This window comes from Thamnophis sirtalis, unplaced genomic scaffold, assembly GCF_051295495.1.
Source record: "Thamnophis sirtalis isolate CommonGarterSnake01/CBP01778 unplaced genomic scaffold, rThaSir2_p1.2 scaffold_10, whole genome shotgun sequence".
In the NCBI taxonomy this organism is placed as follows: Eukaryota; Metazoa; Chordata; class Lepidosauria; order Squamata; family Natricidae; genus Thamnophis; species Thamnophis sirtalis.
Window position 1 is genome coordinate 18383179 of NW_028261390.1, and position 19984 is coordinate 18403162.

The 19984-nt window shown below is 40.0% G+C and overlaps 1 protein-coding gene across 1 annotated transcript; it reads right to left on the bottom strand.

Annotated features, from left to right (window-relative positions):
- Window positions 1-795: 795 nt before the first annotated feature.
- LOC106556012 (alcohol dehydrogenase class-3) lies at window positions 796-12781 on the bottom strand. Its single transcript, XM_014074961.2, has 9 exons — window positions 12662-12781; window positions 9639-9740; window positions 8735-8876; window positions 8077-8164; window positions 6282-6501; window positions 4546-4806; window positions 3723-3858; window positions 2323-2461; window positions 796-1123 (listed from the first exon to the last, which is right to left on the bottom strand). Exons 1-9 carry the CDS (start codon window positions 12671-12673, stop codon window positions 1099-1101), a joined length of 1125 nt encoding a protein of 374 aa, XP_013930436.2. The 5' UTR covers window positions 12674-12781; the 3' UTR covers window positions 796-1098.
- Window positions 12782-19984: the final 7203 nt, after the last annotated feature.

Here is a 19984-nt window from a genome sequence, read left to right on the forward strand (position 1 = left end):
TATGCTAACTGAGATGAACCTTTTCTCTAGGAGATAAAGAAGCTTTAGGTTCCAACTGCTACTTAGAAGACATGGAGTTAGCCCTTTCCTCCCAAATCTCCTTTCTGGTAACCAGAAAGGTGGTTTGTGGTAAAACCAACCACCACTATCTCAGCTCTTTTGTGAGAATGGCCCATAACATTTTCAAGCTTCCAAACATGTTTAACATTCCAGAAAAATAAGGGGTCTTTGAATTGTACCCTACATGTCAAAAAATAAAATAAAAAATACCCACATCTGAAATTACTGTGCAGCAGTGGATTTAACAAGAAAGGTGAAACCTCAACCCAACAATTTTCTTATGGAAACAGCTTTTAAAATTGTCTCGGTGATGTTTCAGGCCCCTTGCACTGTCTTATCATGTCATAGGGAAATCTAGAAATTATGTGACTTGTGCTCTCGCATTGGCAATTGGGAAGGCTGGAATGCAACATATATTTCTGAGCAAATATCAGTGAAATATATGAGTATGGGTAATCTAGATCAATTGATGGGACTTTTCTGCTTATTGTTACTCCCCCCCCTCCCAATTGAATAAAAGCTATAATAGGTCTAACTTGGAGCTTTGTTATTTATTCATAGGGTTATGAATGTTCTGGGAAACCACAGCCTATTCACACAATGCATGGTATAGTAAGACCTTTTTTTTTTGCTTATCTTTCATTACCACTATTGAAACAAACTGGAACTACAACAGAATCCCTGAATAATTGTGGGTAAATCTGAAAGGGGGGGAAAAAAAACTTCATAAATATATTTTTATAAGGTAATGACAAGTTTTAATCATTATTCTTTTTCCAAGGGCAGATATAGCCTAAACTGATTATTAGTAGAAGTATTAAAAATAGTTTCTGATTCTAAGTAAACCTACAGTTTACAATTTGATATTTCATGATCCACTAAGATGGAAAAAGTTAGATTGTATACAGTATTTAAAAAACAACAACTGGTGTGTGCTATTTTAAGGCATGATCCATGATTTTTGTTGTAGAAGAAGGTTCAACTTGATCATTACAAAAAGTGTGTTGAAAGGTTTTAAACATTATTTCTTCAGACCTTTTAAAATTTCAGAACAGTTCGGATGCTGTAAAGTGGAAAGAAAAACAATTTCAAACTCTGTAGTTGCACTAAACCACAAAAGTAATATTTCTTATTGTATATTTACTAGAAAGAAAGCTGTATTTTTCCTCAAATTATACAAGACTTGGCTTATAGTCATCAAGAAGTTGACATTATTTTTTACGGTAAATAAGACATTTAAGAAAATTAAATTATTGAAGGTAAATAGAGAAGTATTTTGTACTCTAAACTTAAGGTACCTTAAAGAGAAAGGAAGCTAACAAATAATTGTTTGTACAGTAAAAACAAAAATGCTCTTGTCTTATGACCCTTCTCTAGCCTATGTACTTTTCAGAGGTGAGGACTACAATTCCCAGAATGCTCAGCACTGCAACCTTTGCATATCAATCTCAGCAATTTAAACAGTCCCCCCACCCTTCCTTGCTACATTTTTCTCTTATCCCATTTCCAGTTTTTTATTTCATCATTTCCAGTGAAAGGCAAGGAAGAGAGAGGTTGACATGGCACCAACTGGAGGATTTTTGTGCACCATATTTTATCAATATGTTTTAGAAGGTATCTTAAATTAGTCATATTTTCAGATAAATAACAGTATCTTGTAGCGCTCCATGCATTCAGCAACGCTTCCAATCAAGTATAACTGAACAGTCAAATTAAATTGGTTTCTTTCTGTAATTCACCCTTTGCCCCCTCTTTATCTGTTTGAGTTCCCCTCATTCTAACTTCTTCCCAGTGTAAGATTGCAAGGAAAAGACAGAATGTTTAAATTTAAAATAAGGATTCTGGTCACTTGCCCTTCCCTGAGGCATCAGGCTTATGGCCCTGAAAAAAACCTGTAGCGCAAGCTGTCTTTCTACAGCCAAATATCTTATCAAAACAGCTGTGTTCCCACATCAGAAGAAAACACCAAGAAGTTTTAAATGGATCAACTCAATATCTTGGAAAATACTCTAGCACCCAAACTGGCATACTGATACCACTTCCTATTCAAAGGAAGGCAGCTGATCCAAGCAACATGAGATGGTTAAAAAAAAAGTATAAAAAGCCAAGCCGCTATTAAAAAGGGGAAAACAAACAAAAAGGATGCCAGTTGTACAGGTTAAATACTAAATGGTAATTTTGGGCCTACGTAGCTAAAAATAAGGCCCATTCTTCAGTAGGGATTATCTGCCCACTGGGATTAATATGCAGCAAAACACTTACCTCTTTCCAGCATGCATAAATTCAAAAGCTTCATTAATTTGCTCAAAAGGTAGCGTATGGGTCACAAATTCATCCACTTTTATTTTTTTGGACATGTATTCAGCTACCAACTTGGGTATGCTGTCCACGCTCTTCCAACCTGACATGAAATAAAATTATTACTTAATTCAGATTCAGCACAAGATAAAATACTCCCAATTAAGCATCTTTACAGCAATATCAGACAATAATACAAAAGTAACAATGAATCTTAAATTCCAAAATGGAGATCTTACATCACTGTTGGCGTATAATACAACTAAAATGGTAATCGTCTCTAATATCTTCATTGTAAGTGCAGGAAAGGACATTTAATTTTCTTTATAAGCAAGAGTTCTGCCCCACATAATTTGTGTGTTGTTTTAAAAATGATGTATCTTACATAGAAGATAATCTAAGAAGGATTATAAATTCTAGAAATTGTAGAAACTTTTTTTTAGAACATGGGAATATAACCAGTAACAACTATCACTACTTAAAAGTGCTGCCAATTTTGAGTTTCAACTTAATGGATTTAAACTGGAGAAGAAGGGGGGAAAGCATGGAGAAGATGCTATTTTGCTGGGTAGAATGTAAGAAAAAATATTTTTACTTTCAATATGTTACTTTAATCAAACTCATTTTCTCCACTATCTACATACAGTTCCCAACCCATTCTAAAAGACTTATATGTAGTCTTTAATATCACACAAAGTTGGGCACCAAGAATACACTAATGAGAAAATATCCATCCTATCTATCTATCTATCTATCTATCTATCTATCTATCTATCTATCTATCTATCTATCTATCTATCTTCTATCTCCCTACCTATTTACCTACTTACATACATACCTATTTATTTACCTAAAAATGTTTGTGTGTGTGTGTGTATGTGTGTGTGTGTTCCAGCATAACTGGAACACCTTGAGCAATTTCAACAAAACTTGGTACACAGATGACTTCTCCTCTGGAGAAAAATACAATGGGGGGGTAAGACAACCCTAATACCCCTTGGGGTATGTATTCTGTTAAAATACAGCCTGTTGTGCCATACTGGTTTCTCCTGTACAGCACAGTGGAGTTCCCATGGTAACGGCTTCACAGTACTCTATAAGGGGGCTCCCTCTGGTAAGGAGGAAAATCCAACATTAGAAATTACCAAATTTGGTCCAGATATTTTCCCCCTATAAATAAATACCCAGGCAATGCCGGGTTATCGGCTAGTTTTCAATAAAGAGAGAGTGGAACTGAAATGCTACAGTCCTTGCTGGGGGAGCTCTCCAGATGCTGGAGTTCCAACTTCCAAGTACTAGCTAGACTGGCAATGGAAAAGGTCCCAGCTCAGCAATATCAATGTTGTATCCCAGCACAGCTGTACCTCCAAAAGCAGTCCCTTTCCATGTTCGTCCAGTAACCAGCTGGAATGGACGGGTAGCAATTTCTTGACCAGCGCCAGCAACTCCGACTATCACACTCACTCCCCAACCTTTATGACATGCTTCCAAGGCTGCTCTCTGTTGAGAGTAGAAGGGAAAAGGAGGCAACATATTGAGGTGACAGAAGAAACAGGAAAGGCCGTAGCTCAATGAGAGGGCACAGATAGAATTCTGAAAAGACATTTCCCATGCTCTTATAAAATAGCTAACATAAGATTGTGGCCAATCACAAAACAAATATTTAGCAGATTCTCAGTTAACCACTGAGTTAATAACAGTTAATAAGAGTCGGGGTGGCGCAGTGGTTGGAATGCAGTATTGCAGGCTAATTCTGCTGACTACCAGCAGTTTGAATCTCACCAGCTCAAGGTTGACTCAGCCTTCCATCCTTCCAAGGTTGGTAAAATGAGAACCCAGATTGTTGGGGGCAATATAATGACTCTGTAAACCTCCTGGAGAGGGCTGTAAAGCAGTCTAAAGTGGTATATAAGTCAAGTGCTATAATAATTCCATGGCCAAAGGATTAGCAATACAAAGCTTACCATTGGCTATTTTCTTGGGAGGTGGAAAAAAATTACAAGCAAGGCATGAGTACAGATACTGCACAATCACAACATTGTAAAATATCCTTGTAAATATGATGACACTAGAGACCCATACTTCGTAACATACCATCTTCCCATTTCACTTTTTTTTTAATGTAGAAGCAGCTTTAATAAAAATAAAACTGGTGGATCCACAGAAGAGGCCTCAGATTGTGCTTACCATCACACCGACATTCCCGATGCACTCAAAGGAGTAATCTACTCCACCATCTGTTAGTTCAACCAGGGCTTCCTGAATAGGCTTCTTGAAATCCTTGGGGCTGATGCATTGTGTAGCCCCAAATTCCATGGCTTTGGTAAATTTGTCCTTGTTGAGATCAACCCCAATGATCCTGGATGCACCAGCTGCCTTACAGCCCATGATAGTTGCTAACCCAACTCCACCCAAGCCAAAGACGGCACAGGTAGAACCAGGTTCAACCTGAAAGAAAATGAGACAATTGAACGAATGGCGTGGGAAAGAAAGCTACAGAAAACAATTCTTACACAGGGAAACTAAGCCAAGGTGTAGTCTGCTTTTAAAACTGACAAACGTTAACTTGTGCTTTAAAGTTAATTTGGGTAGGCTCATGTATCACATTAAGCTATATTCTGGTTAGGTTTCCTCTAACTCTGGGCCATGAGGAAAATATACGGAAAGCATTATGCTCAACCCATAGCCATGATCTGTTCTTAGTTTAGTTACCCTGCTGTGGCTTTATATGTCACCTTAACCTGGATTAATAGCTGGTTTGCTGTCATGCATTACTAATCTACCTGCTTAAAATAAAAGAGGCAGGAGAAAGAATGAAGAATTAAAACAAACAATAACTGAGGAAAATTCAGCCTTCTACTCCTATAGAGCCAGTGCCACCTCCTCCAAGTCCACACCTCTTAAGAGTGCTAAGATTGAGAAACACTGTCCTTAACTCCATGGTATCTTTCTAATTATTGTTTCGACTGTGGGTGTATTGATTTGTTTCCAGTTCTGTGTGAAAGCAATCCTAGCTGCAGTGAGTATGAGTAGAATTGAGATTTTTTTGTCCATTTTCGGGTCTAATATTCCTAATAAGAACGATTCCAATTTTAGTTCTATCTTTTGCTCCGTAATTTTTTCCAACCACTTCTGAATTTTACACAAGTATTTCCTTGTGATGGGGCACATCCCCCACATATGGTAGAGTGTTCCAGACATGTGGCTGCATCTCCAACATTTGGGGGATAGATTTGGATACATTTTGGCCAATCTCGCTGGGGGCAAATGCCATCTATAAAACATTTTATAGAGGTTTTCTTTGTAGGCTACTGCAAAGTAGCCTTTGCAGAGTTAAAAGAAAGAGAAGAATTGGATTATAAAATATGGAATAGAAAGTATAAGTGGCTAGAAAACAGAAGCCAAAACAGGAAATAGAAGTCTTTTTTTTTTTGCTTTTTCTAAACTAGTATTGAATAAAAAGTTACTAATTACTATCAAACTTAAAGTATTGACCATAATATAAATAAAATGGTGATATGAACAAATTATTATTGTTACAACTGTGAGTATAACTGTTACTACACTATTATAGATGCTAAAACCAATAGGAAGACAATGTAGAATAGAGAATTATAAAAGCTAAATATGTAAGCTGATACAGAGGGCTGTAAAACTACTTTATATTGTTATGTGTGCCTTGGTTTTTTTCTGTATGTGTTGTTGTTGTTTTTCTTTCTGTTTTTAAAGGTTAAAATGTTTAATAAAAACTATTTTTAAAAAAGAGAAACACTTCCCTACTCGCTGTGTTATATTATAATCACCGCCCAGATTTGCTCTATGAGGGGCGGTGTCTAAATAGAATATATAAATATCAATTTTTTTAAAAATAGGATTAAAATGATCTTGTAAGAAAAATAATGGAGAGGAAGCAGGTGTCCTACCTTTGCAGTGTTCAAGGCTGCCCCATAACCTGTAGAAATTCCACAGCCCAACAGGCAGACTTTGTCCAATGGAGCTGAAGGGTCTATTTTTGCCAGGGATATGTCAGCCACAACTGTGTATTCTGAGAAGGTGCTTGTTCCCATGAAGTGGAGAACTTGCTTTCCTTTGCAGGAGAATCGGCTGGTACCATCAGGCATCACACCTTTTCCTTGAGTGACTCTGCAGTGGGAAAATTACATCATTCACATATCACAATACGTTAAGTTATTGTCAGGCATTGCCTGGGTTCACACCGCATGCTAAATCTTAATCCATGGTTTACACATGGATTTTTCTTCATATAGGCTGCAAACCTTATAACTAAGTTTCATCTCGGTATGGTACACTTAAGCCAGATTTATGCTACCAAAAAACACAATGCACCAAATCAGGGTTTTAGGTCTGTACCCCTGCCTGACAATAACTTGGCAAATCTTGACCTACAAGGGACTGTTGCCTCCCTCTGGATCTGCTGAGATACTGCCCTTCTTCGCCCCCCTCCTCGGGGGGGGGGGGGGGGGTTCTGATCCAAAAAGGATCTCGGAGTTGGTTTGACAGACAGGGTTCATGTGAGGCTCTTCAGAGCCCACATCCCCGTTTGTCCAGCTGGAGAACTTCCTGTCAACCCTTATCTTATCTTATCTTGTCTGTCTGTGTCTGTCTGTCTGTCTGTCTGTCTGTCTGTCTATCTATCTATCTATCTATCTATCTATCTATCTATCTATCATCTATCCATCCATCCATCCATCCATCCATCCATCCATCCATCCATCCATCCATCTATCTATCACCCATCCATCCATCCATCCATCTATCCATCCACGCGCAGTTAAGAGAAAATTGAACTTCCGCATTAAAAACAAGGGAAGGAGCAAGGAGGAGCAATTCAATTTGCCGCCCCTGACCAACTGGGCTTCAGAAGCAGAAATGAAGGTTTGTATAATACAGAGGTGGGCGGGCGGGCCCACTTTCACAGAAACAGAGAACTGGTTTGCTGTTGTCTTGAATTCAGAGCTACCGTTTTGGGCGAACCAGTAGAACACCACCTCTGTACCCATCCATCTACCTACCATCCTACCTACTTACCTACCTTCCACCCATCCCTCCTTCCCTTCTTCCTTCCTTCCTTCCTTCCTTCCTTCCTTCCTTCCTTCCTTCCTTCCTTCCGTCCATCCATCCATCCATCCATCCATCCATCCATCCATCCATCCATCCATCCATCTATCTATCTATCTATCTATCTATCTATCTATCTATCTATCCTATTGATATATTATTTCTGATTGCCAACAAGTTGATTTCTCGTCCAAGGTCTACATCCTGTTCACACACAGCAGCTTTGAAGGGGATTCTGAAGCTTTAAAATTCTCTCCTAACTGGAGATGAAATGGGAAACAAGAGTCTTCCAATTTTCTCATCTACTGCATATACCGCAGCATTTAGGAAAGGAACACCATTAATAATGAGCCTCCATTTGAGTTAGTCTTCCTCAAGTGAGCTGGATTATAAATCCCCATGCATGGACACAACAGGGCATAGAACTATTTGCGGCAATGAAAACTGAATGCTGCCAGGAAGACATTTGTGTTCTATGGGACAGGCTGTCTGTACAAACTTGGCACTGAGAAAATATATCAAACCCCTCCTTGTTCCACTTGATAAGCCAAATGTGCACACATACACTGTTCTACCAAAAAGCAAATAAAGCACATTTGATTACTGTAACACACAGGAAAGAAAATGAAAATCACCAACCTTATTTTCTGGCAGAGATTTGTTTTAGGGTTTAAGCAGAATTTGCATTCGCCACATTGAGGAATATATAGAGGGATAACCGTGTCTCCTGAAAAACAGATAATAATTTCAGCTGATCAAAAGTACAGTGTATTACACGGGAACCCCTCTATTCGCACATTTCTCTATTTTGAGGGGCTAAGGATTGTAGGGGATATGTCAAGGGACACAATAAAAGAGAGGTGGGGTAGATTAGGTTACCCCTGTTCCTCACATTTTTTGTGAGGTTGTGTGAGGTTGCCTTCGCCTATGTGAATTTTTATTTTTACAAATAAAACTTGAAGCACAAGGTGGACAATTTGTGGTCTCCCGGAGTCCGCCAGATAAAAATGCATACTTCTCCTATTTCTTTGGTTTGCAGAATATGCAAAATCAATGCACTGAGCTTAACACATTTTATTTTTTAAGGCAAAAAACAGAACCTCTCAAATAGGGAATGGAGAGAACTGAATGTTCTAACCTGAGGCAGATATGCACAAGCAGCAGAAACAATATCATAATCATGCCATCTAATATGCTTGACTGGAGAAAACCAAGACTCTTCGGACATTATAGAAGATTATCCTCTTATTATGCCATTATTCCTCTTGGTGGAACATCAAGAGACCCAACTTCTTACCTGGTTTAAATTTAGTCACTCCTTCTCCAACACTCTCCACAATCCCTGCTCCTTCATGACCCAGGATAACAGGAAAGCTTCCCTCAGGATCAGCGCCACTCAGAGTAAAAGCATCAGTGTGACACACCGCAGTAGCAATAATCTAGGAAGTTACAATGAATAATTGTATAGAGCAGGGGTGTCAAACTCGATTTCATTGGGGGCTGCATCAGGGTTGTGTTTGACCTTGGGGGGGGGAGGCATGCCCGGGGGGGGGGCATGTCCAGCTTGATGTCACTTATGTCAGGGGCATCTGTGGTGGCCCGTGCTCTGCCTGTGAAAATGGGCTCCCAATCTCTGCTTTCAGCTGGGACAGCCTCCTGCAACCCTCTGCCAGTGAAGGTTGGCCCTCCCGTGCACCCCCCCCCCAAGCTTTGTTTTCACTGACAGAGGATTGCAGGAGGCCGTTCCAGCTGAAAATGGGGATTGGGGCCCTGTTTTTCACTGGCAGAGGCACTGCAGGCCAAGCCTTTGCTGTTTCCAGGGTAGTTCCACAGGCCAGATCTAAGCACCTTGTGGGCTGTATCTGGCCTGCGGGCCTTGAGTTTGACACCCCTGGTATAGAGAGAACACTTCCAGGATTCAGCTTATGTTTTTAGACATTAAAGCACTCCCCAAGGCAAACTGCTTTTCTGCAGGCAATCTTAAGGTTCACTATCACTGGTCTAATGTATAGTCTTAATACTTGCAATTATTATTACTAATTTTATTACTGGAGTCTATCATTTATCATGGAAAGCAAGAATTGTAAAGTATAAAGGAAGTCACCCAAAATATTGGTCTCGCATTGGCAATTAAGAATAGCTGCAATGAACACTACGCAAACACGTGCCGACCTATTAAAACTCAACCCTTGATTCGTTACCTTGATACGAACTTCATGGGCTTTTGGAGGAGCGACTTCCACCTCCTCAATGGAAAGTGGTTTGCCTGCCTCCCAGGCAACAGCTGCCTTACATTTGATAACCTAAAGAAGAGAAGAAAGTTTCCATGTAATGAATTCAATGGAGATGATCACATTTGAATCTTGAAATCAATCCCAGCATTTCCAATCAAGACTCAAGTTTGCTCATTACTGGAACTTTGGAGATCCTCTTAGAATTGGAAATGGATCTTCACTTCTAACAAAATCAGCTAACACTCTGGATCAGGGGTCTCCAGCTTGGCAACTTTAAGACTTGTGGACTTCAACTCCCAGAATTCCTCAGTCAGCAAAACTTGTGGACTTCAACTCCCAGAATTCCTCAACCAGAAAAGCTTTGCTGGCTGAGGAATTCTGGGAGTTGAAGTCCACAGGTCTTAAAGTTGCCAAGGTTGGAGACCCCTACTTTAGATGTTTAGATGGAGGGGGGGGGGGTGTCTAGAATTCTTAATTTGCCAATGTCATTTGGAATGGGAAAAGTGGAAAAAATTCCACAGAACTATCGCTTGTCCTTTTAAATCTGGATTTAAGCTTTGTCTTGAACGTTTTGTTCAATTCTTACTGCAATGCACAAAGTTGCAAAATCTATCATAAGACGGAAACAAATTCATTTTTTTTTTTACAGAGCAAGGTTCAAAAATGTGATGCCAAGTAAAATATTTGCAGTCTTCCCAGCGTTCTTATCTTTACCAACTATGCATTCATGATGATCAAAGTATTTAGGCATAAATCCATTTTAAAATACAGTGAGATATGTTTGTTAAGAATTTAGACTCGGTAGTTATGTAGAATTTCTGATTTGAGAACAAAGCACTAGTTTCCTAATTTATACCGGCTAACAGATCAATTTCAAGCAATTTTTCTGTAACTTAGAGTAAACATTTAAAGTATTTTCTAAGATGCATTGTTAGCAATTAGAAATTGAAAAAGGCTAGAGAAATAAAAGTGATGCATTAAGCAATAATCAGTTTTTTAAGCTGCAGAATTATTCTAATTACAGAATAATTTTTATTTTTGTATTTTTATAGAGTCTGTACTGTTTTGGGTAACTAGTTAAAACACCATATAACTCAGAGGAAATAAAAAATGCTGAAGCCATGTTAAGTTGGTAGTTGGAATCCTGAAGCTCTGAAGATTTGCCTTAGCAATGGCAAAGCAACACTTGAAAGTGAACTCTGTAATGAAATACAGGGCATTATATTCTGTAAGCAATTTTCATTATTCTGCAACTGCTATATTGCTTGGTTTCAATTCTATAGGATCTTGAACATGTAAATTGTTTGGATATGCAATAATCTCAGTAAGGATGACCAACTTTACCCATATCATTGCACAAACAAATCAGCAGGCAAAATTCTGGAAATTATAGTCCTAACAGAGTGGGAAAGTAGCAAGTTGAAGAATGTTACAGGACCACATAAACACATTAGTTTTCCGAAGGAGTTCACTTATTGAAAAACTGTATAAGCACCAAGCTAGAAAGCAGGAAAACATAAGTTCTTGTCCTGCCTTAGCCATGAAAGCCGGCTGGATAATTTTGGGCCAATCACTCTCACTCAGTCCAACTCACTTCACAGGGATGTTGTTTTGGGGGAATAATAGGAGGAGGAAGGTATGATTGGAAAATGTCACTGCCTTGAGTTACATGTAAAAATAATAAAAGTGTGATATAAATACATAAAATAAACAAATGTTACAATACTCTCAAATTCCTCACTGTGTGGGTATATTCTGGAAATCAGGAGCACAAGACTTATTTGAAAGTAATATTATTTTTTTCACTTACATGAACTCCTCTCTGGCTGAAAAGATTAAGATGCAAACTGAGAAAATGTGCCAAATTAAAAAATATTCAAATGCAAGCATGTGTGAATGCAAATTTTATGTTACAAAACCCAGAAACTTAAACATGGCTTGTTGAATAGTTACTATCAAGTACTTTTATACTATGTTTAGAATGCATTACACATTATATGTTTAGAATATAATACCCCCAAACCAGAATGTATTCAAGTCTAAAGCATGCTATACAAATCACTTCTAAAGTGATTTGTAAAATAACCCAGAATGTATTGCCTTACAAATCACACTACCTAGCATCCCAATCCAGAAATAAGGAAAAACTCCTCATATTTTGATGTAGCATTGGTGTGAAGCCAGAAGATAGAGGGAATAGTGTGAGGAAACCAAATCTGAATGCCTGAAGCATTTAGAAAGTTTGTTCTGCTAATCAAAGCAGAAATCAGGACAAATCAACCAGAGAAATCACTGATTTCAAGCAATTTTTTTTGGAGGGGGGCGGGTAATAGCACACGAAGACCACAATCAAGTACAACTTTTTGTCTGAGCGGAGAAACACAAGACTATGTTGTTGGGATTCATGGATTCGGCTGCTAAAATGCCTGAATATCTGAATGTCCCTATTTGCACAGACATACGTGTCTTCTGAAACCCCCAAATCTCATCGCTGGAGGCTTTCAAGAAGAGACTGGGGGGCCACTTGTCAGAAGTGGTGTAGGGTCTCCTGCTTGAGCAGAGGGCTGGACTAGATGACCTCCAAGGCGCCTTCCAACTGTGTTTACCTAGACTACCCCTGGCAGGCAAGCGATACAGAAAACACCTGTTGTAGTCCGAAATACCACAAGTTGTACTCAGGGGGTCTCGCGAGCCCAATACGGGCTCTTTAAAAAAAATAAACCAAGGAGAACCCTTTGCCCACTGGAAGGAAGCCCTACTAAACTCCGTGAGGCTTTTTGGCAAAAGTCTGGAGGCGTTGGGAGGCAAGCCGCAAGCTCCCGTCGCTGGTACCCAGGGCCACCCTTGCCTCTCGTCTTCCTTTTCCCACGGCCTTTGGCGAGGACAAAGCTCGCCTGGAGGCAGCTTGAGCCGTAGGCGGCCGCTTTGCTCTCGGGGGGTGGGGGGGAGTTCCGAGGCTCCGAAGCGCCAATGCAAAAGCGTCTCCTTACCCCGCTCGCCATGGGACACGTGAACCGGGCAGCCCAAATCACCAACTTCAGAGGGATCCCTTCTAAGAAGGCCGAGGCATGCGCACTCGTCCAGGGATCTGCCTACCACAGGAGGAGGGGGGAAGAGAGGCGATGACGTGTGAATACACGCCTCCCCCCGGTTTAGAAGGGCTGACCTGCTCTAAATGCGCCTTCCCAAGCCAGTGCGGTACTGTCAGGTGCTGTTTGCTCGAAGAAGAAAGCAAGGGAAGGGAGAAGGTTGAAGGAGAAGAAGGGAGGAGGGAGGGAGAGTAAAGGGAGAAGGTTGAAGGGAGGAGGAGACAAAGGGAGGAGGAGGAGGAGGAGAAGAAGAAGAAGGTTGAAGGGAGAAGGAGACAAAGGGAGGAAGAGGAGGAGGAGGAGGAGAAGAAGAAGGTTGAAGGGAGAAGGAGACAAAGGGGGGAAGGGAGCAGGAGGAGGAGAAGGAAGAGAAGAAGAAGGAGGAGGAGGAGGTTAAAGGAAGAAGGAGAAGAAGGGAGGAGGGAGGGAGGGGGAAGGAAGGGAGAAAAGAAGAAAGGAGTGGGAAGGGAGGAGGAGGAGGGAGGGAGAAGGGAGAAGAAGGGAGAAGAGAGGAGGGGGGAAGGGAAAAGAAGAAGAAGAAAGAAGAAGAATGGAATTCTTTATTGGCCAAGTGTTTTTACACACACAAGGAATTTGTCTCCGGTGCGTAAGCGCTCAGGGTACATACAACAATAGCGATAGATCATGATCATAGCCACTGTAAAAATACATTCATCATAAAACATTAGATACCACACTTAATAATAATCATGGATACTACATATGCAATCAACATAAATCATACTAGGATACTAATTAAACAATTTAAGTCGTAAGATGCAAATAAAGTTATAGTTATAAGAAGATAAGGTGATAGGTAATAGGGAAGATGAGAATAATGATGGTAACACTGCCTTTCTAGATAGTTTGACGGTGTTGTGGGTATCAGTTGTTTAGCAGAGGGACAGCATGGGGGGTGGGGAACTGTCCTTGTGTCTAGTTGTTCTGACACGCAGTGCCCCATAGCATCATTTTGAGGGTAGAAGTCGGAAGTCTCTTCTGGTTGCAAAAACCCAGCCCCACATTAAAAGATACAGAAGAACAGAATTCTTGTCCAAATAGGGCAGCCTCTTCATTCTAGTTCAACCACAAACATGGTAGTAATCACCTTTTTCCTTGGGATTTTTCTCACCCATCTCTGCCGAGCGAGATGCTTTATTCTTGTCTGTCATACCTCCGCATCACAGGCCTAAAGTCCAGGTAGCCCTCTACTTGCAACAGTTCATTTAGGGGCCGTTCAAAGTTACCACGGCACTGAAAAGAGTGGCTTATATCCTCATGGTCGCATGATCAAAATTCAGACATTTGGCAACTAGCTCATATTTATGACGGTTGCAGTGTCCTAAGGTCACGTGATGACATTTTTCGACCTTCTGACAAAGTCAGTGGGCAAGCCAGATTCACTTAACAATTGGGTTACTAACTTATTAACTGATTCGCTTAATACATGGTGGGATTCAATTTTTTTTATTACCAGTTCTGTGGGTGTGGCTTAGTGGGCGTGGCAGGGGAAGATTACTGCAAAATCCCCATTTCTTCCCAATCAGGTGGGACTCTGAAGGCAGAAAATAGATGGGAGTGGATCCAGTCAGAGGTGATATTTACCGGTTCTCCAAACTATTCAAAATTTCCGCTACCGGTTCCCCAGAACTAGTCAGAATCTGCTGAATACCACCTCTGGCTTAACAACTGTGGCAAGAAAGGTCGTAAAACGGGGCAAAACTCACTTAACAAATGTCTCACTTAACTACAGGAATGTTGGGCTACAGTAAAGTTTATATATTGCACCACCAGAATTAAAGGAGACCACGTTAAAGGAGACTAGTATCATGGGCAAACTATTCTTTGTATAATTTTTGTTTTTAATTAAATAATGTGTATCTAACCCCAATAAGTATAGTCGGAAAAGCTATAAAAAATATAAAATGTAGAACTGAACAAGCACACAAACTTAAGAATGTGAGTATAAAAAATCTTGGCCAACAAAAACTTTAAAGGTGAATGAATCTTTCGTCTGTGTTTTTACAAGATAAATGTGTGCTTTTGTTTCTCTAACATTATTTCCAAATAAGCCCTTAAAGATCAAAGTACTTAATTTTATTTATTTATGTGGAATGCAAAAAATATATACTGGATCGGTATTTAAAATTTAAAAAACCAATTTGATGTAGTGGTTAAGGCATCAGGTTAAAAACCTGGAGATCTTGAGTTTTAGTCCTACCTTGGGCACAAAGCCAGCTGGATGATCTTGGGTGAATCTCAGCCCTAGGAATGAGGAAATTGCAAATGCCATGAAAGCTGCAGTGACTTCTATGAACATTAGGTGTCAGTAGAGTAATTTAGATAAGCTGTAATTCCCATCATGCTGTAGTTTTCACAGGTTCTGCAGAGATATATATGGAATAAGGACTGTGGCTTTCTTGCAGGTTGATTGGATGGAAAGGATAACAACTGTAACCCTTTTACGGTATTCTTTCCTAATGCTTCTTTCATTTTTTGTTCTCAGGGATATGTTAAACAGAAAGGGCACAGCACAAAGAAAGGGACTAAGAAACTATCACGCATAAAGGCGAATATACATGTCCCAGGATAAATATAAGGCAAATATACAGGTCTCTCACCTCCTTCTGTTTAACATAATCCCTGAGAATCCGGTAAAGGAGGTGGGAGAAACCTCTAATGTGAATTTACCAGATCCCCTACAAGGTTTGCCCTTGTGACTATATAGGGCAGATGAGGAGGAGGCTAACCATCAGACTACAAGAACATAGACAAGGTGATCAGAATTCATTGGTAGCCTCACATTGCAATGAAGAACACACATTCAATTTCGCAGCTACTAAGATTGTTGGCGGAGCAAGGACAAAAATACCCAGGGAAATGATTGAAGCCTAGGAAATAGGCCCCTTGTCCATCAAACAGGACTGCTGATTTAGCCCCACCTTACCCGATAGTTATGAACTGAGGACATAGCAGCACAAGGAAACAACAACCAACAACTTGCTGGCCCTCAACACATCAATTAACACTAAGCCACACACAACCAGGCCAGGGGTGGGTTCCTGCTGGCATTACTGCTGATTCAGCACAGTGACTTCTATGAACATTAGGTGTCAGTAGAGCAATTTAGATAAGCTGTTAATTCCCATTCCCAGCTTCGCACGTGCACATTTGCACCTAAAAAGGTGTGCGCATGCGCACAATGTTAGAAAAGGAAATTAAATTTTTGCAATGAAGATTGTTCTATGCATGCACAGAACTGAAAATCAAGATGGTGGCGCCAATGTTCGGCAGCGTGGTTCGGCAGCGTGGCAGGCTGAGTTACTACCTATTTGGCCGAACCAGGCCAAAACGGTAGGAACCCACCTCTGAACCAGGCACTACATAAATACAATGCCCATAGAAGAGCCCAGTGCACACATAAAGAGAGAGGTTCTCTGAGGATGGACTCCAAAAGTTTGAGTCCAAAAGCTTGGAAGGCTAAATCTTTGATACCAATGACTGATTCAGATTGGATCCTGAAACAATTCCCCCCCCCCCCATGAATACCAATCGGAACTAGCCACAAAGGAAGATAGCCACTAAAATAGTATCCTCAATTCCCAAACTTGATTATTGGTACAAAAAGGATACTGTGATTGATAACATCAAAAGCCACAGAGAGATCAAGGAGCAATATTCCCACCCCAGTTCTCCTTCAAGTCATCAACAAGCACCACCAAGGCTGCCTCCATGTTGAATCCTAGCTGAAACCTGACTTAAACCTGTCTAGATTAAAGTTTCTCAATTTTAGCTACTTTAAGATGGGCGGACGTCAACAAGACCAGCATTTCTCAACCTTGGGCATTTAAGGAGGGTGGACTTCAACTCCCTGGAATTCCCTAGCCAGCTCTGCAGGCTGTGGAATTCTGGGAGTTGAAGTCCATCCATCTTAAATGTCCAAGGTTGAGAAATGTTGGTCTAATTAATAGGTTCCCTCCAGCATTCAGGCAGTCCTACCAGCTTTTCACATATTGGTTTAAATGAAGTTCCCAAGGCCTTGGTTACAGGTTTGCATTATCTGTGAAAGGGTCATTTACGAGTATTTTGGGGGGGGGGGATAAAGGTAAAGTGATGCCCATTAGGGCATTTGCACATGCACCATTTTTCTGGTCTATTCCCAGGAAGCATTTGCAGAAGGCAGGATGGGAAATGGAGTATAGGCAGTCCTCAACTTAAAAACATTTGTTAAGCAATCTTTCAAACTTGCAATGGCACTGGAAAAAGTGACTTATGACTGGTCCTTGAACTTACAACCATCACAACATCTCCATATGATCAAAATTAGGATGCCTGGCAACTGGCATGTATTTAGAATTATTGCAGCATTCCCGAGGTCATGTGATAACCATTTGAGACCTTCTAAGCTGCCTTCCAACAAGCAAAGTCAATGGGGCAAGGTGGTTTCGCTTAATATCCAGGTGATTGACTTAACAACTGCAGTGAAAACTGTGGCAGTAGGTTGTAAAATTGGGTGCAACTCACTTAACAACACCTTGCTTAGCAACAGAAATTCTGGTCAAGAACTGCCTATATCCATAAACCTTGAAAAGCAATTTTCAGATCAGAACTTTGAGCAGCAGCCAATATGAAAAAGAAAGTTGTGAAAGTCTGGCCTAAGACTAGGAGTACTGCTGGAAAGAAACAATGGGAAAAATAGGAGAGGAAAGTGGAAAATGATGATTTCTTCCTCCCCACCCTAAAATTCTACATATTATTTCAAAATAAACCATTCACCTGGAAGCTTCCAATAGCCTGTATCCACCCAAGCAAAAAGGCTAGGTTTTTTTGTCTAAAGAGTTTAGCTTGTTTAAATGTAAGGATTGTATTAGATTTATTTCCATGTTTTCCCGAAAAAAAGACAGGGTCTTATTTTCTTTTGCCCTCTGAAATAAGCACTTGGCTTTATTTTCGGGGAGGTCTTATTATTTTTGAGGTGCAGGAGGTACTAAGTGTTGTCACCTCATGGCTGCTGGTGTGTTGCAATATTTTCAGGGAGGTCTTTTTTGGGGGGAAGGGCTTATTTTAGTGCATGCACTCAAAAGCCCGATTAGGCTTATTATCTGGGGAGGTCTTATTTTCAGGGAAACAGGATCGAAATATGATCCTGAAAGGATTTGAGTGGGTGGGTGTCTGATTTGTCTTTGTATGAGGAGGAGGAATAATCTGAATTCAGTTCATTTTTCTCCAAATCCCAGCAATTGGAATTTATTCTGCCAATGATGCTGGAGAAATACTGTACCTCAATTAAATCTTCCTCTGTCAGTAAGATCTTATTGAAAATAGCTTTCAGTTTCTAAATATGATTGATAGCATCAGAATGTCTGGACAACACAAGAGTACAACATTTTAATTATGACATGTTTAAGTCATATCTATCTCCTACATTTTACAATATTTTAATAATGTGGTAAGGCCACACTTGGAATACTGCATCTGATTTTGGTCGCCACAAAAGGATATCAACAAAGATGATTAGGAGACTGGAGGCTAAAACATATGAAGAACGGTTGATGGAATGGGGTATGTCCAGTGTCATGAAAAGAAGGACTAGGGGAGACATGATAGCAGTGTTCCAATATCTCAGGGGTTGCCACAAAGAAGATGGAGTCAAGCTATTCTCCAAAACACCTGAGGGCAGAACAAGAAGCAATGGGTGGAAACTAATCAAGGAGAGAAGCAATTTAAAACTAAGGACAAATTTACTGACAAAACAATTAATCAGTGGAACAACTTGCCTCCAGAAATTGTGAATGCTTCAACACTGGAAGTTTTAAAGAAGAGATTGGAGAACCATTCTATTTTAAATTATATATTAATTTCCCTTCTCTCCTTGACCAACCAGCCCTTTGCATTATCATACTTATTTGTCAGCAAGAAGCATTATTATATGTATTTGTTGCTTTGCTTAAATACCGTATTTTTTGGAGTATAAGACACACCTTTTCCCCTCAAAAAAGAGGCTGAAAATCTGGGTGCATCTTATACACTGAATACAACATTTTTTGCCTCCTGAAACCCCGCCCCCTTCACCAAAATGGCCATGCATAGCCTTTAGGAGTCTTCCAGAGTGTTCCTGGGGGCTGGGGAGAGAAGAAATGAGCAAAAAACAGGCCATTCTTTGCTTGATTTTGCCCCCCAGCCCCTAGGAGCACTCTATAAGCCTCCTAAAGGCTATTAATGCCCTTTTTGGGGGGAAAATTAGGCCCGTTTTTTTGCGAAAAATGGGCCGTTTTGGGGAGGTCTGCAGAGTGCAAAAACTTTTTTTTAAATTTGCCTCTTCAAAATCTTGGTGTGTCTTATACTCTGAAAAATATGGTATAAATAGTATCCTGCCTTCTAACCACACTTTTTCCCCTAGCTATTAGTATACTGTGGCCTTTGATCTTATCCTTAGCCCATGAACAGGAGGATAGCGAATACCGAACTTTGGTGGGAAATTTTCTTTAGGAAAACAGGTTCAACTGTCCATTGATTAGAACTTCTAAAAGCAAGGATTTTTTTTATCAGAGAAAATTTTCAGGTAGCCTATTTAAAAGTTAGTAACCATCTCCCTCAAATAAGTGTTTTAATGAGCAACATAAGGATATGCTTAAGAAATCTATTTAGATTAATGAGATTTCAAAGTAAAATATCAGACTACTGTCAATCAAACCACTATGGATCAAAATACAATTATTGGTTTATTTTTGGCAGATAATGTTCTGATGTTTGAGAAGTGTGATTTTAGAGATGTTTGATTTATTTTTATTGCCTATTATTTTGAGCCTTCATTGGGGGGTCTACATATTTTTAAAAACATTTTAAAAGATGAAATGTTTAAATGTTCTGGGTGGCCAACAAAGAGTTAAAAACCAAATCATTCTAATCCCTTTCAATCACAATGTCAGCCATGTGAAAGTTCATACCCATATTGGGATTGTAGACTCGTATGCTTGGACTAAATCCAGTTTTCAGCACTTGCCAAAATTAGTTTTGCTGGCTTACATTCCCAGTATTACTTTGGACACCTCCCAGAAACCAGCTGGCTATAGTTTCTGCTCAGTGCGAACTGCCAGAACCATGTCAAAGCATTCTTAATTGTTTTGTAAATATACAAGCAGATGGTATCCAGATGCAAGTAAGATATAACCATTTGATATACTGTTTGCAAAAATAAGCTATTATACACACACCATGTACAGT

Bases quoted from the DNA above. Each gene is read 5' to 3' on its own strand.
- LOC106556012 (XM_014074961.2), bottom strand. The intron at 8,165-8,734 runs GTAAGAAGTTGG...TCTGTTTTTCAG, and splicing joins AGTGACTAAATTTAAACCAG to GAGACACGGTTATCCCTCTA. The intron at 3,859-4,545 runs GTAAGCACAATC...TACTCTCAACAG, and splicing joins TCGGGAATGTCGGTGTGATG to AGAGCAGCCTTGGAAGCATG.